The sequence below is a fragment of the Gordionus sp. m RMFG-2023 genome, chromosome 3, assembly GCF_954871325.1.
Source record: "Gordionus sp. m RMFG-2023 chromosome 3, tfGorSpeb1-WG-v2, whole genome shotgun sequence".
In the NCBI taxonomy this organism is placed as follows: Eukaryota; Metazoa; Nematomorpha; class Gordioida; order Chordodea; family Parachordodidae; genus Gordionus; species Gordionus sp. m RMFG-2023.
Window position 1 is genome coordinate 42,857,518 of NC_088777.1, and position 17,011 is coordinate 42,874,528.

Genomic DNA, 17,011 nt, shown 5'->3' on the forward strand with positions numbered 1-17,011 from the left:
TAAATGATTAAAATACAAAATATTATTTATTTAAAAATTCGTTTTTTTTCATTAAAGATCTAATGATATGCTTATATATATCTGTTTGTATTTATTTATTTCTAACTATATTTAATTTTTTTTAAAAAAATTTAATTAACAATTTTAAATTAAAAATTTAATACATTAAATTTTAAGTTGGTGCACCGATTAATATCACCCAAAATAAAAGCCGCCAAAAACAGCGCACTGCTGGCCATAGATAGTTTTATCGGCACAAATGTCTATTATCGAATCTCTTCAAAAATAATTATTTTATATACCTTCAATATGCAAAGTTGCCTAGTTTCACATGGCCTTTCCGGTCTAAAAGTATACTTTCCGGTTTGATGTCACGATGAATGATCCCTTAAAAGATAAAAAATATATATTGTAATTGAATTTGTAAAAATTTTATATTAAAATAATGTTTATTAAAAGATGACTAGAAATTAGCTAAAGATAGATTACTTTATCTAAAAGTAACTGTTGCAGTACCAGATATATTTTATATAAAAATAACTTAAAAAATGTACTTAATTACGTTAAAATTAACAATAATATATAATAAATACAAGAATATCATTTTAAAAAATATATTTTAAAAACCGTGGTCGTGTAAATATTTTATGGCAATCACGATTTCGGCGGAATAAAATATAGCGTGATCTACAGTCTTCCATATCTTTTAAAAGGGATCTAAGATCACCGCCAGAAGTGATATCCCTCACTATTATATAGCTACAAAATAAAATAATATGAAATGTTTTTTTTTGAAAGTTCATTCAGACTTTTTAAGTTAACTTTTTAAAAAACGCTCATACCATTAAAAGATAGGAGAAAAAATTATCTCTTATTACATTAAAGTGATTAGCATGAGGAATATTCAATTAATATATAGAATTCTCATTTTCTTAAATATTTTCTAAAACTTTTATATTTTTATACTTTCTCATTAAATCAGTGATAAATAATAAAATACTTACGTGGGATAAAATGCAAAAAGTCCAATCAAGAAAGGATGTTTTTTGGCTTTAAGAACATTGATTTCTGTTTGAATCCCGACGGAAACCATATTCTATAAAAAATTATGATTTACAATCCAAATTGGAAAAAAAGCTTATAGTGCAATCACATTAAATAAAAATATAAATAAATATAAACCTCAACTCTATTGAAATATCGTGTATTGAGAAACTTTAAGGTGGGTGGAATTCTTTAGTTTGACTTTGAATTCCATCCCAAATGTTCCACTTCCTACGACTCCGTGACATCTAAATTCGAACAATTTCGGCTTCGGTGTTCTTAGAACTTTATTAATAAAAAATTGGTATATAAATTAACCAAACCTGAGAAAAAATATATTGTAGAAATAATGGTACATAAATTTAAACTCTTCTCTAATTTCCTGGAATCATGGTCGCTAAACTATGCGGGAAATATTTGTTGTACGATTCTATGAATATTAAATAAAAATAAAAATTTTTATACAGAAATTTTAATAATTTTAAGATATTATGAATGAAATATCGACTTTGATAAAATTCCCAGTAATAATTTGCAAAACTTAAATGGGCAGAAAGATTATTGGTAAATTAATATTTTATAAATTCAATTAAACTTTGAGGGAAAAAAATAGGTAAGCGAGTCAAATATTCAGAGAATAAAGTATTTGATTATCTTTATAATTTGTCAAGTCGCGTATGTTCATTTTGGATGTTCGATTAGCATTAAAACCTAATTCACTATATTTTGAATATTTTATTAAAAAATTATTATTTAATTTTAGCAAAAAATATTATATTCAAGATTCTAACTAGACATCTTCTAAATAAAAATACTTGCATCTTTTATTTTTCTCTCTTAATTTCTTTCTTCTTTTTTTAGCACAGCTAATAGATTAATTAGACATTATGCCAAAAATAAATTATTTGTTATACGATATGCGATTCTATTATATTCGTATTCTAAGATCTCCAACATAAATATTATTTTTCTGAAAATTCTAATCTAATACATAAAATGATATGGATTCGGTCTAATTATTCGTTATAATTTTATCCTAATCATTTTGTTAAATTTAAATTCATATTTACTTTTCAAAATATTTTAAATAATTTGATTTTGAAAAAAACGAATGAAATAATAGTTTTTTTTATCCATCTTCACCTTTTTATCACTTTATTAGCTACACTAAAAACAACTAAATCCATCTAATTTACTTGAAATACAAAGGTTTTAATCTATATCAGCATCCGCTCTCATCGCAACCATCCAAGTTAATATCGGGAAATGTATCTTTTTTCTTGTTATTAAGTTTCGCGCATTTATGCTTGTCTAATATCGTACAAATCATAAGCATATCTATAATATTTATTTTACCCTATTTCTGAGCCGTTGGAGATTTATCTTTGTGTTTGAGGCAATAACAAATTTGCATCATTAAGATTAATGTCAGGAATTTTCATCGCATTGATATTGCGAATGTCATCATTAAAATTCGTTCAGTGTTGTTAAAATAGCACGCTACCGCGCTACTTTTTTCAGTAGCGGTAGCTTTAGCTGACTACTTACTTAGGACAAAACTATTTTTATTTTCTATTATACAATTATATAAAATGAATTATTTATTGCTTGATTAGCCATAATTTAAATTATCTAAATTTACAACACAATCTATAATATTAATATATAGTATTAATATAAAATTCAAAGTTAATATATTATTAATTACCTTGTGTATAATAATTATATTTTTAAAATCTTTATTTACCATAATTTAATGCTATATTTTAATATTTTTTTTATAAATGAATTTAAATCTCAGATAAATTTAAATTTTGAAAATTAAAAAGCTATTCTTCTTATTTTATAATTAATACAATCGCTTTATATAAATTAGATTTCCAGATCTGTATGATGATGATAATGTAATAGCTGGTATCGTTCATCCTAGTTTCAAGTTAAATTGGCCATACATTAATTTGACTGAATCTAAAGGGCAACTTGATAGGCTGACGGTAACGTTAAAAAATGTCATGCCTAACCACGATACTAATACTATAGTTAGATCTAAACCGCGGCCTTCCATAGACGATTTTTTTGAATAATAATAATAATATTATTGAACATCTAGATGCTTTTTTAAAATCTAAAAATACTCATTTAAATATCTTTGATGATTTTTTTCATATAAAAAGTGTGTTTATTAAATTTAATACTGCGTTGCCCTCAAGTGCTAGTGCTGAACATATTATTTAGTATAGCAAAGCTTATACTTTCTGATGATCGCTCTAGACTTGGGGGACAGTACCGAAATGTTATTATTATTAAAGTGCAATATTGAATAAATTATATATATATATGTAACAAATTGTAGTCATGTTTTTATACCAATATTTTATTTGTGGAAATAAAGTTATGTAAAAAATATTTTTGAAAAAAATCAAAATAGCGTAAAAAGTAGCTTTAGCTACCCTTTTTTGAAAGTAGCTAATAGCGAGCTACTCATTTATAAACTAGCGATAGCGCGCTACTTTTAAAAGTAGCGTTTAACAACACTGCATTCGTTTCTCCCACTCCTTTCAGATCAATGTATTTTCTCTTTACCAATTTTTCAAAGAACTGTCTAATTTTTCCTTTTTGTTTAACTAATAAAATTAAATTAAAGTCTATAATATATATTAACTTTTTTTAGAAGTTGATTTTCAGATTTTTTTTTATCACCAAATAAAAATTTCATCATAATATTTTTCATGTTAGATTTTACAAATTAATTTTATATAAAATGATACAAGAAGAATATTTGCTTATAATTCAAAGATATTGATTATTGAAAGATAAACTGATTGTTAAACTAAAACTTAATATTACTAAAATTTGTTTGTTGAAACCTCTTATGACAAATCAAATTTCATAAACCAAAATTAGAAATTTGAACATGCAACCCGAGAAACTGGGCGAACCGGAATTATAACCTAGAATTATTAAATTATGTGAAATACACCCAAAATGTGAATTTATCTTACAATAACCTTTTCCTGATTTGGTTCTAACAACTGCAAATAATCAAATTTCTACTATTTTTTGTACCATTGAGATAAATAAAAAGCTACTCGATTATTCTCGTATCATGTCAATTGAGCAAATATAATTTTAAGTGAATTTAAAAATTAATTATGCGAAATTCTTTTCGTTAAACATTTATTTCGAAATCAATATCTCTAACCCCGTTATGTCTAATTTATTTCCTCAAAATTTGAACCTCGAACACTTGTTGCGAATATATTTTGGTAATACATTTACCGATCCTTTATAACGAATATATTTCCGCGAATAAATATGCCCGAAGTTAGCATCAAATATACGGGAAAAAATGCATATATTGCTGAGTATTTATTTCAATCTTAATTCATAAGCATGAAATATCTGAAATGCATCAAGTAACTTATTCTTACAAGTAAGCAAGAGTTGACTCAAATTTGACCTTTATCTAATGAGATAAAAAAATAATTTAGCAATTTCCTATTGATCCATTATACATGGTTGATGCAATCAAAAGTTTGCAAATATCCTGAGGTAGAATCCTTTCCCTTCCTTCTTAGGTTTTAAAAAACCTGCAGCTAAGAATTTTAAAAGATTGATTTTGTTATGTAAAATTTGATTTTCTCAGAATTCTTTTATTATATTTTTGTTTTATTTTAATGATTTTTTTTAATTATGTATAAATAAGAATTAAAGGTGAATCATTTTAAATCTCATATTTCCCCAGAAAATCGTTCTTTTCTTTTTCTGAACCCTGGGAACATAAATCTCAGGACAAATTCTTCAATATTAATACATTTTAAAAGTTTTTTAGAAATTCACGCCACATTTTTTCCTTGGTTGCTTAGATTATAACTACCAACCGCTAAGATTATCGATTTATTTTCATCTAAATCCTCCTTACTTTGATTCGTATCGTCAGATTGCTCACTCAATAAATGAATGTTCTTTTATAATCTTTATTCTCCAGTATTGACTAAATTGTTTTATATAAATAATTATAACATTTATAATTACAATTAATAATTAAATATTATATGATTTCTTAAAATAAAATTGATTTGATACTTGTTTGTTCCTTAGATATTAATATCGGAACAAAATTATTTAACACAAATGAATATGAAGACAAAAAATGTTATATACAGTTAATTAAACAAAGTCTAAACAAAATAAAAATATTTATAAAGATCGATTACAGGGGCTGAAAGTTTAGCATAGTATAGCTGTAAAAATTTAGCAATTTTTGATCAATTAATTTTAAAAGGATGAATAAGCTTTGAAAATTAGAAATAATATAATCAACAGCTTTCTTTATACTGAAATGAATAAAATTTACTTATTAGTATTTCGATTAAAATATTTTGTTTTTTAAATATTAAAAAATATTTCTTAAAAACATATTTTGACAAAATATTCCAACTTTATTTTCATTTGAGCGTCTAAAAATTTATTATAGTAATGTGATAACGTGATCATCGAACTTTGAAATGTATGTTAATTTAATTTATTTCTCCAAGTTAATTTCTTAGTTGTAGAATTTTTATTCTATCTTAAAAAAGCCGTGCGATTTTTGAGAGTAAGTTAGTTCCAACTGGGAAAGTTACAAGCACTCTTGTTGATCACATCACACGCCATATTAACAGGTTATCAATAGAAATGGCAAATGATTATAAAAAATATTAATTATTATTCCTAATAATTAAATAAAATAAATAATTTAAATAGAATAATTATATCCCAAAACCAATTATTTATTTTGTCTTCAATTAATACAAATATCAAGTATAACATATTTACAATTTATGTTTTTACCCATTTTCTTCAAAAATATATAAAATTTTAAAATTGACGATTATGGCCATTGTCACATGGTACATCCTCATTTAAATTTTAATTATTGACACTTTTATATTATATATCCCCGTTTAATTTTAATTTAACATGTTTACAATTTATATTTTTATCCATTTGATCAAAAGAATTTAAAAATAACCATTAAAACAATTGTCACTTTTTATTGTACATCCTTATTTAAATTTTAATTTAACATGTTTACAATTTATATTTTACCCATTTGCTTCAAGAAAATTTTAAAAAGCTAAAAATTAAGGATTATTACAATTGTCACTTTTCTATGGTTCTTCTTCCCTAAAATCTCAATTTAACATAATTTATTATTTTACCCATCTGCTTCAAAAAAATTGAAAAAAGTTTAAAAATACGATTATGACAATTATCACTTTTCTATGGTTCGCTTAAATACTATTGATTTCTTTATGATCTATATTTTTACTCATTTGCGTTAAAAAAACCTTAAAAGTAAGGATTATATGACAATTGTCTCTTTTTTATGGTTCATCTTCACTGAAAACTCAATTTATTATGTTTACAGTTTAATTTTTACCTCGACTATACACTGATGCAAGTTGGGCTTTAAAATTCAATATATATAGGTCAACCAAGCTGACTAAATTGTTCGACTAAGCAGACCATATTGAAACTTTAGTCGACTATCGATTAATTTAGTCGCTAACGTTTTTAGTTGATTTTCGACTAGTCATAGTCGGAGGAACTCAACTAATTAACAACACTAAACAATTATTACGATATTGGCCTTGTGATATTAAATTCGCTATAATATTCGCGAAATAGTTTTTGCTATTATGCCTTTCGATAATGATTTCGCTATAAAATTTTCATGATTATTGATTCTTTACTTGTAATGTATTCGCTTTAAAGGTTTTGCTATAAATAATTCCCGATATTGTCTTCGCGGAAAAGTATTCGCTAATGTGGATTCGCGATAAAATTCATTCGCAATAAACGACATTGTGATAAAAGTTTCACTGAATTGACATGAAACCCCTCTTTCTAGTATCAAAGACTCTAAACCAGGAATAAAACAAACTAGTTTCATTCTCAAATTATTTTGTTAATCTAGCAAGTCGATCCATCGGGCCCGACCAGTTGGCTCATCAGGCCCATTGGATCAGATCTGATATATAGCTAAATAGGTTGGCTTGGGTTTAAGGTCCTTTTTTGGCTTAAACCTTTCTTGGTTTTCGGCCAAGTCGACCCAACAATCACTAGTGTTTACTTATAATAGTATGATTAAATAAATATAGATTCTACAATAGTTTGAATTGTTTACATAATTAATTAATGATGAGTTACAATTTTAAGTACCCGAATGAATTAATATATTTTATTAAAAATAAATTAATATCAATTTAAAATGAAATCCTTATTTGACAATAATAGTTTAGTTTTCATTGTAATATCTTATTTATTAATAAATATTCTATATATTTTTTAACAATTCACATATATAATTCCAATAGTACCAAAATATTTTAGTCGGATCTGGATTTTAATCCAACCTACATGATAATATATATGAATTATATTTGTTTTTTAGTCAGATTCTAGCAGCAGTGATACTGAGTTTATAGATGTGAAATATTATTTTATTATTACTAAGTGGAAGGTTAACGAACAAATAGTTTTTTGTAATATATACTTTTTTTATTAGTATGTTGCTTGTTTTTAGAAAATTAACTATATTATTTTAAAAAATGTATCGGAATAAGATTTTTACAAAATATAAGTTTGCGAATAGTAAAGTTTAACAAAATAAGATCTGTAAATATTTAATAACATCAATTATTCAATTCATCTAATACTAACTAATGATTCTTTTTCTTGATATAGATCTAGATAGGCATAAAACAATAAAGCGAAAGAAGCAATGATCCAATAAAGGGCTTTTATACATACCTCGATGGAAGACCGATTATCTCGAACCACGTGTAGATATATATTATCCTTTAGCAAAATCAAATTATATCTTACTCAAATTATAGCACTTCCTGGAGTTGGGTCGCTTCTCAGATGGATTAAACGGTTTGATTTTATAAAACAGCGAATTCTATATTCTATCTAGAAAAATATTACTAAAACCTGAAGATTTTGCTTATAGGTGGCACAAAGTTTGTATTGGGCATTTAAATTTTGATTATAATCAGTTGTATCAATAAATCATGGTTTAAATTATTTTACAATTTTGTTCATTTTCAGATTATCTTATGGCATAAAATAATTATATATTTTGGATTTTCGAATCATGTTGAGAATATTTTTAAAAATTCAGGATGGGGAAAATTCTTTCCTTTCTACAAGTTGAATCGAATATAAAATTTTCCTTTCTTTAGTTCTTTAACATTTATAATTTTTATTTGACAAATTAGATCATAGTGTTTATATATATATTTTATCAACAATTCCCATTAAATGCAAGGAAGCAGAATTATACTATTTAAATCTAAATCTGTCATTCTTTAACTACAAGATTGATTAAAATCACGATATAAATAAAATAATAATAAATCGACTTAAAAAAGAAATTATATTCTTGTCACCTTACTTGCCTTTCTAAAAATTAGAAGCAAATAGTATTTTTTTTTGAAAGGCTTCTCTTTTTCTACGATAAACATAACCATATCAAACCAGTTTTGATCTCTATGTTTTTTATAAACATGTTATTTTTTTAATATACCATTATCACACTTTTTTCTTATAAATAGGAACGAAAAACTAAACATGGACATTTTAAGTTTCGACTATATGGATTATAATTAGACCTGCGCGCCGACAGATTTATCGGTGGCGGCGTTTCTTTTTTTTAAACGATCGGCTGGCGGCGGCGAATCGATTTAGACACCGCCATAAAAATCGGCGGCGACGCGGCGGCGTCATACACTTTTCTAACCTCAATTTTTTATTTAAAATGATAAATTCATTGAAAACACTTTTAAAATAAAATTTATGCTTTATTATGCTTATAACTATAATTAACGATTTTATTAAGTTATAATTATAATGTATAAATATTTTTTATTTAGATTTATAGGTCATAATGATGATCTTTTAGAGTTCAGAGTGAACACAGCTATGAAAAATATGCGCTTGCTGGGTGTGCTCGTAGCTGGAACGCACAGAACCTTTCTAGTTAATATTGAAAGTTTAGGAAGATCCAATGCTCTTATCTTCCAAAAATCTAAGATATCTTTTATCTCTAAATCTTAAGGCGAAAATAATAAATAACACTCTTTTTCTAAACTAGTTAAATAGCCTTGTTGTTCCAGATTATTGTTATGAATAGATGAATGTTTGGAAGCTAATGACTTAAAATAATCGAATTCTGAAGCAACTTCCGTCGTTTCACATTCGGTTAATTCGTCCGTGTAAGGCAACAAGAGAGATAGCGTGTTGGCATATAAATTATACTAAGTTTATAGATTGAAAACGAAGCTCCAAAAAGCAAAAAAATAAAACAAAGAAAAATAATATTAAAAAAACTAATTTTAAAATACTCCTGAAGATCGGTTATTGGAAATATATGATCAAATTTAGTAGCATATTTTGTTTAAGGGATGTGGAGGACTATCATATTCGTTTACAATTTAATGATTTTTAATATCACTACGAATTAATAAGGATAAATTTATAGTAAATCCTTTTTGGACAGATAAAAATTCAACAGTTTTTTGAAAGTATTAAGAAAATTTAAAAGTTTATGCACCAAGTGGCAATTGGAGTTAAATAATTTGAGATCCGGTTTCTCCATTCTATTTAATAGGTATGTTTATGTTATAATGGCAATAAAATGCCTTTTATGATAAAAAATCAAATGTTTTTCTAGCAAATAATATTTATTAATTTTTAAAAATAAAATCGCATTTTTTAATATTAAAAAATATTTAATGATTTTTTTTTCCTAATTACAATTCATAAATAATATATTAAATAAATTTTTTAATAATATAAAATACGTATCACGTCGCCGAATTTTTCTGACACCTTTTTGGCGTAGGCGTGGTCAAAAATCACCAGCGGCACATAGTTCTAATTATAATTTTTTATGATTGCTACGCTATATATTGAATTAAACGATATATTAAAGAAAACAATCGTATTAAATATGATTACTATTAAAAGCTCCCGAATTGATTTATAGCCTCAAATAGTTAAGAGGTGCGACTCCAGACCAAACCCACATTTTTCTTAATCTTGATAGGTCTAAATTGTTAGATAACTTAAATCAAACACTCGGATAGTTCCAGCAACTCCTGTCGAACCCCGATTATTCTTTCATTTTGCTTCATTATGACTAAATTTGATGATAACTTAAATCCAGAGGTGCGGCTCCAGCTAATCCTTGCCAAAACACCCGTTTCCATTTATTTTTGTAGATTCTAGGGCATTGATTAAAGCACTTACAAAACCAGGTCTCCAAGGCACCACCCCAAAACTATCGTTATCGAAATCACTCCCACCCCATAGTTCGTGGGGCTCATATATTCAGCCACGAATATTCCACTAGGACCCGATTTTGATGGTGCCTTAACCATTGTCCTAAAATCTATAGAAAGAATGTATATGGAAAGGGGTGTTTTGAAATGCTGGGGTCGTACCCTGAACCGGAAAATGATCTTTTATAGAATAATCAATCCAAACCGTGATCCTAAATAAAACGACCAGATCTGGACTGGTCTTTTAATTTTTCTGGTATTTTAAAATATTTTTGTTTTTACCTAATTCTTTTCTAGTTTATTGTGATTATAAGTTAAATGCTTCTTTAAAAAAACTTATGGATTTCATATTGCAAAATAAAAATGAAAGAAAAATTCACAAAAACTAAAATACCTACTTTAGGAAAATAACATAAAATTTACAAAAAAATAAGATTAATTGAATAAAACAAACTTAAATATTAATAAGACAGGTCCAGACTGTGCTCCTCAAAAAAGATGAGTTCAGTCCAGTCTAAGACCGATAGGAAAGGATTGTTGACCTTCACTAGTTTAAGTTATCTAAGGAACAACTGGAGACGCACCACAGAGATATCTGAGTTAGATTTAAGTTATTTAACATTTAAGACCTAAAGGATCAAGAATAAAGAAAATGGGGGTTTGCCAAGAAGCTGGAACCTTAACTCAGAGATAATCTAAGATTTAAATAAATTCGGGAGTTCTTGATAATATATTTAATACAAAAGGTTATCTTTAATCTCATTTATTTCAGCATAATGTAACATTCATAAACAAAGGGAGGTAAATAATTATAACCCGTAAAATCGAAACTTTTACGACATAAAAGTAAAAATTAATGATCCAGTGTTTAGTTTTTTGTTCCTATTTAAAGGGGAAAAAATAGATCTAAATACATTATTTATAATCTTGGATTATAATATATTAAGAATATTTTAATTTCTCAACTTACATGAACTTTAATAGCAGAGAAGAGATGTGCTGTGAAGTAGCATTAATTGTAAATCAATCACTATATTAATGTAACCAATTATTAAGTGATTCAATTACTATAATATGCATTCAATTTTTATAATACCAATTTATATTTTTAATTAAATTCATTATTCCCTTTCTATCGATTTAGAACATAGAGACATTAATAAAATATAAGATTTACAATTAATACATATATTACATACTGTATCGAGAGTCCAAATCTTTACCTTATGGATCCAGCTGGTTCTTTTAAAATAACAGAATCTTAATTGGCTCTTTTTTATTTATATATATTAATGCACTTATTCATTTATTTATTTTACAAAATATAAGTTACAACACAAAGAACACTAGATGAAATATCAATTATTGTGGAATTGTTTTTTATATAATTAACATTATTAGTGATTTAAATTTACATTCTACTTATAAAAGAGTTAATAAATATTTTTTCTACAAGATCCAGCACTGGAACAGCTAATTAAATTTTATTATAAAGTACAAGAGCCAGAAAAAAATTGAAGATGGTACATCTCTAAAAATTATCTCATCACTTATATATAGAAGGTTTTTATGCACAAATGTAACAGTAGATACAATATAAAAAAATAGAATGTTCTCCAATAAAAGCTATTTGAAAAAAATAGGACATAGATATTTATATTTTTAACAAAATTAACCAAAAAAACTTGAAAAATACCTAATAAAAAATTATAATCATTCATTATTTATAAAGAAATTAAATATAAGACCAAATATAATCTATATATAATATAAGTTTGATATCCCTTTATCCTTTTTTAGCAAATGTGATATGAATGGCATGGCTGGGTGTAATTTTAAAGCCTTGTAGAGAGCTTTTGGCAGAGGTAGCTTGACTTTCAGTAACAAATTCTACAAAAGCAATATCATGCCTTCCTGGAACCATCCTTACTTCATTAAATCCTGCAAATCTTTAAATGAAATTAAAAATATAAATATATTATTAAATGAGTAAGCATGTAATTATAAATAAAAAAACTAATTATTCATTTTAAAAATTTAAATAAAATTTACTGATTAAATAGCATATTCAACATTGATTCATTTGTCTCAGGGGGTAATTTTGTAAGGAATAATATATTATTTGGTACATCAGAATCTAAAAATATTTGTAAAGCATTCAGTTTTAAAAAGAAATATAAAATTATAGTAATTTTAACCATGAGATTGTTGTTTAGGTTGGTAATTTGCATATGGTACATTATTATTAGTCGTATCATTTTGTAATTTTTTCTTTTTTTTATTTGCAGGCAATTGTTCCTTTTCTCTTTTGGGTTTTTCAACATAAGTTCCCTTCATTTTAGCAATTACATCTGAATCTGATTTCGAATATTGAATAACCTTTTTAAAAAATAAAATTTTATGATACAATCATTAATACCATTGGTTTATCATAAAATGGAAACCCTTGCATAGCCTTAAGAGCATTTGCAGCGCTATTGATATCCTTGAATATAACAAATGCTTGTCCTCTCATTTTTAAAGTTTTTAATGCAACAATGTCCATTATTTGACCGAATTGTGAAAATATAGCATATAAAGATTTTTTGACTTCTAATTAAATTATCAATATAAATTTTTAATATTATAGATATATATTAACCTTCTTTTTTAATTTTTTCATTTAAATTACGGATATATATTGTATGATTTGGTGGGTACTGCATTTTGAAACTTTACTAAGCCAAGCGGTAATACTCTGCTAATATAAAGATGGCCGCTTAGATTGTGATTGCTATGTGTTTAAAGCTAATGACATTATTAAGATCTATTGCTAAGTTTATACAAGTCGGTAACAACAATCAATATAAAGTATATTGGATAATGAAGGAAAAAATAAATTTTTAATCGCTTTTGTGATTCTTTATAATGTATACTGGATAATAAAGGAAAAAATAATTTTTTTTATCGCTTTTATAATTCTTTACTTGTAATTGTAAATTTTTTATATTTGAAATCACAAATATTTAATGCTCCTTGATATTATAATACATTCTGCAATAGCAAATATTTAATGCTCTGCAAATATTTAATTCTGTAATAAATAGACAAATATTTTGTACTTAAAAATATTCAGCTTACCAAATGTCTTATATTGTTTTATTTATTATTTATATGCTAGGATTAGTAGGTATGAATAATAAATGACAAAATATGAAATTTGAATATTAGTTCAGAGTTTGCAAATTTTATTTTAAAAAGTATAATATACTTCCCCTAAATTTTTTTTAGTTGAGCCCACTGGGATTGTAAATGCTAGTGACGCCGGCATATTTTGTAATTTAGCATAAAAAACTTTTACTAGACTTTTTCTATCCTGTATCTGACAATCTTTGAATAATGTTATCTTTTTGATTCTCCTTTAATATTTCCATCTTAATGTCTAAGCTGTGAAAATTATAGATTTCTATGGGAGAAAATAATTGCTCAAAATAGCATTTACAAAATCGTTAACAATCTAATTTTAAGTATGGTCACATTAAAAAGTTTAATTGTTCATAATCAAGACAGTTGGAGTATATTCTCTTTCTCCCTTATGTCTCAAAATAATTTTCATAGCCATGACCTTGAAAATTTTTCATATCATGTTCGTTAATTTCAAAACTTTATATTTATAAAGGTTTTCGTCAGTGCTCTTCTTTCAATTCTTCCACAAGGAAAAATTAAAATAATACTGATATTTGCTCAGAATGCAATCCGGTAATAAGAATAGGTAAATATTTAGAGTTTTAGGCGTCTACAAATTTTCGGTTGAATTGCATATCCAATAAAATCTAAATATTTCCTGAAATTAAATAGAATGAATTGAAGCCACTTGGCTTCGATTAACAACCAAGCTTGCAGTCATAGGCGTAGGCAAGGGGGGGCAAGGGAAAATTCACCCCCCCCCCCTCAAAAATTTATCACCTTTTGTGATTATTATTTTAAGCTAATAAAAAATATCCCCCTTAGTCCTCCCCCCACTCCCTGATCTTGTTAAATGTATGCATATATCTTAAACAATAATTTGAAAGAAAGAATGAAAAGTTGATATTTTTTTATAAAACTATTCAACATAATTAATACATTTTAGGAAAAAAACGTTTTTATATATAAAAAGTGAACCAAAAATATTTTTTAAGAAATGGAATATAAGCCAAAGATAAGTCTTAAGACAAAAGTGAAATGTATTATAATTATTAATAATAGATCCATAAAATTACTAAATAATATAATATATCATATATAATTTTTTATAAAGTGAATTATTTTAATTTATTTTTTAATAAAAGTAAATTATAATTATAAAACTATAAATAAAATTAAATAATAAATTAAAGCACAATACAAACAGTGGAATATTATATGTCGTTCGTAGATTTACAGTATATGTAATTTTATCAATTATCATAGGACAATCAAATAATTTTTACCAATATAGCGAATTATATATTTTACAGAAAATTATAAAATATTGATAAGGAAATCAGAAAATATCTTTTTAAAACATTATGAGATAAATAATATGAAGATTATTTTTTAATATCATTTTTTATTTAAAATAAATAGATGGCGTTAAATAATTAAATTATAATTGTTGATATATATTATCAAGAGCATTGATTAGTAATTTTGTAAAATATTAACTGTAATATATTCTCTAACTGTCAAATATGTCTGTAAAAGTGGAATTTTACCTAGTATTTTGTAAGCAATTCTATATAATAGAGGAATATCAACTATATCTCTACTTTTTATAAATAAATTTCTTATACTTGATTGGAATAAATTATTACCATGCTCTTATATTAATGTATATACAAGTAATTTATTATATTTTATATAAACTAATAAAAATGAAATTCATATTCGTTCCAGGATTATTTTTTTAATTAAAAATAACCTCCTCTCTTGTTATGACTATATATAGACTAAAGTAACCCTGCCGAATAGGGGAAAAAGCGGGTCGAAGGCCTGCCCAAATGAGGTCTGGGGGCGAAGCCTCTAAAAATTTTATAATTCCCCCCCCCCCTTTCCCTTAGAAAAATCCTGGCTACGCCTATACATGCAGTAGGCAAAATATCGTTCACGAATAATCACATTCCGGATCAATTAGACCAACATAAAAGGTGGATGTGAGGTATTCCTTCGTGACCCAGATGTATTTACAAACAGTCCACAATTACGTTATTATGATTAATAAAGACTTTTCGAACTCCTTTAACTCTCTACGTAGCGCGTTTCTAAATTCTATCCTCAGCCTCTAACCAGAATTACGCAATTTATCTTTGATCGTTATAATAGTCCCTCACACCTCCTATTTGGAGATAGGATGATTACTTGAGGGAATACCATCCATCTAGATTCTTTTTTGTTCTCTCTGGGTTAAAGGCCTTATACGGGACATCAATGACCAATGCAAACTTAATCTTCATGATTGGTATATCGACGATGGTACACTAGGACTGGGTAAAGTAATGCAATTAAGTTATTAAAATGCAACGAGAGCAGATTAAAGTGGACAAAAGTGAATATTGTCCACTTGAGATCATTGACCTTAACCACGAGATTATGTTCAATCAAACATCATTGAACTCTTTGACACATCTCGAAGCTCCAGTAGGTAAAGGGGAATCCTTTATTAAGTTCCTTGCCGATATTTCCTGGTAGATATTCCTCATGTGCGATACACTATCGCTCCCAGCCCACAAATCTTTTTTTCTAATGTAGAACTACCTTTATTCCAAAATTTTATACACACTTACAAATTTCTCGAGGCTCCCATTGCGAAATCGCAACGATGAGCTAAGTCATGCCTTGGTATTAGACTCAATTGCGATATGTTGATTCCCTATCACTGTATTCTCCTCCGTTGTAGAGGAAGATTTTAGACATTCAAAATACAATGATATTATAGCCAGGGCCTTAAAATCTGCTGACATCCCGTCATCTCGAGCCCACTGGCCTTTATAATTCCGATGATAAACGGCCTGATGGTTTTATCATGATCCATTGGAGGGGGGAATTCCTAGCCTGATATTTCTTATTCATTTATCCTCTTGCCCCTTCCAATATAAATAGGGATGCTCTATTAGATGTCGAGGGGCGAATAAACTCGTTAATATTTGCCATGGCTATCTGCAAACTATACATTCCTACTATTCTTTAACATCTTTCGATTCTCATGCCCTGGCCTTTTTTTTAAGAGTTGGGGCACTGGATCTCTGCTAGGACTGAAAATCCCCACAAAAGATAATGACAGAGATTGACCTCTAAACATAATAAATGCACAGATTTATACTTTCAATGCCCAAGACCCCCTGGTTGAATATCCTATGCTTGGGATACGCTTAAGCTATTTTTCTCTCAATTATAACGTTGGCGCTAAAAGGGAACTTGGATCTCAATCGATAAAAGATAGCAAAAAATTAATAGCAAAGACAGAAACGCGAAAAAAGATACGCAGAAGTCGAAAGTATTGGTGGTCGCCTAAGGAAAGCCAAGTGCTTTTTGGGTGATGATTTCTTAAATTTTCACTTAATATTATATAAGTTTTCGCTTGCATGATACAAATTTATAAATCTCGACATGAAACTCACCCCTGAAAATAAGAATTT

At 26.6% G+C, this 17,011-nt stretch overlaps 2 protein-coding genes across 2 annotated transcripts; both read right to left on the minus strand.

Moving 5' to 3' along the window:
- Nucleotides 1–304: 304 nt before the first annotated feature.
- LOC135926995 (uncharacterized) lies at nt 305–10,475 on the minus strand. The gene is made up of 6 exons (XM_065462929.1): nt 10,350–10,475; nt 9,170–9,350; nt 1,217–1,329; nt 1,005–1,096; nt 692–759; nt 305–387 (listed from the first exon to the last, which is right to left on the minus strand). The coding sequence occupies exons 1-6, from the start codon at nt 10,473–10,475 to the stop codon at nt 305–307; spliced, it is 663 nt and encodes a 220-aa protein (XP_065319001.1).
- Nucleotides 10,476–11,841: 1,366 nt separating this feature from the next.
- On the minus strand, nt 11,842–13,145 carry LOC135926190 (U1 small nuclear ribonucleoprotein A-like). The gene is made up of 5 exons (XM_065461948.1): nt 13,018–13,145; nt 12,796–12,968; nt 12,575–12,755; nt 12,429–12,513; nt 11,842–12,325 (listed from the first exon to the last, which is right to left on the minus strand). Exons 1-5 carry the CDS (start codon nt 13,079–13,081, stop codon nt 12,163–12,165), a joined length of 666 nt encoding a protein of 221 aa, XP_065318020.1. The 5' UTR covers nt 13,082–13,145; the 3' UTR covers nt 11,842–12,162.
- Nucleotides 13,146–17,011: the final 3,866 nt, after the last annotated feature.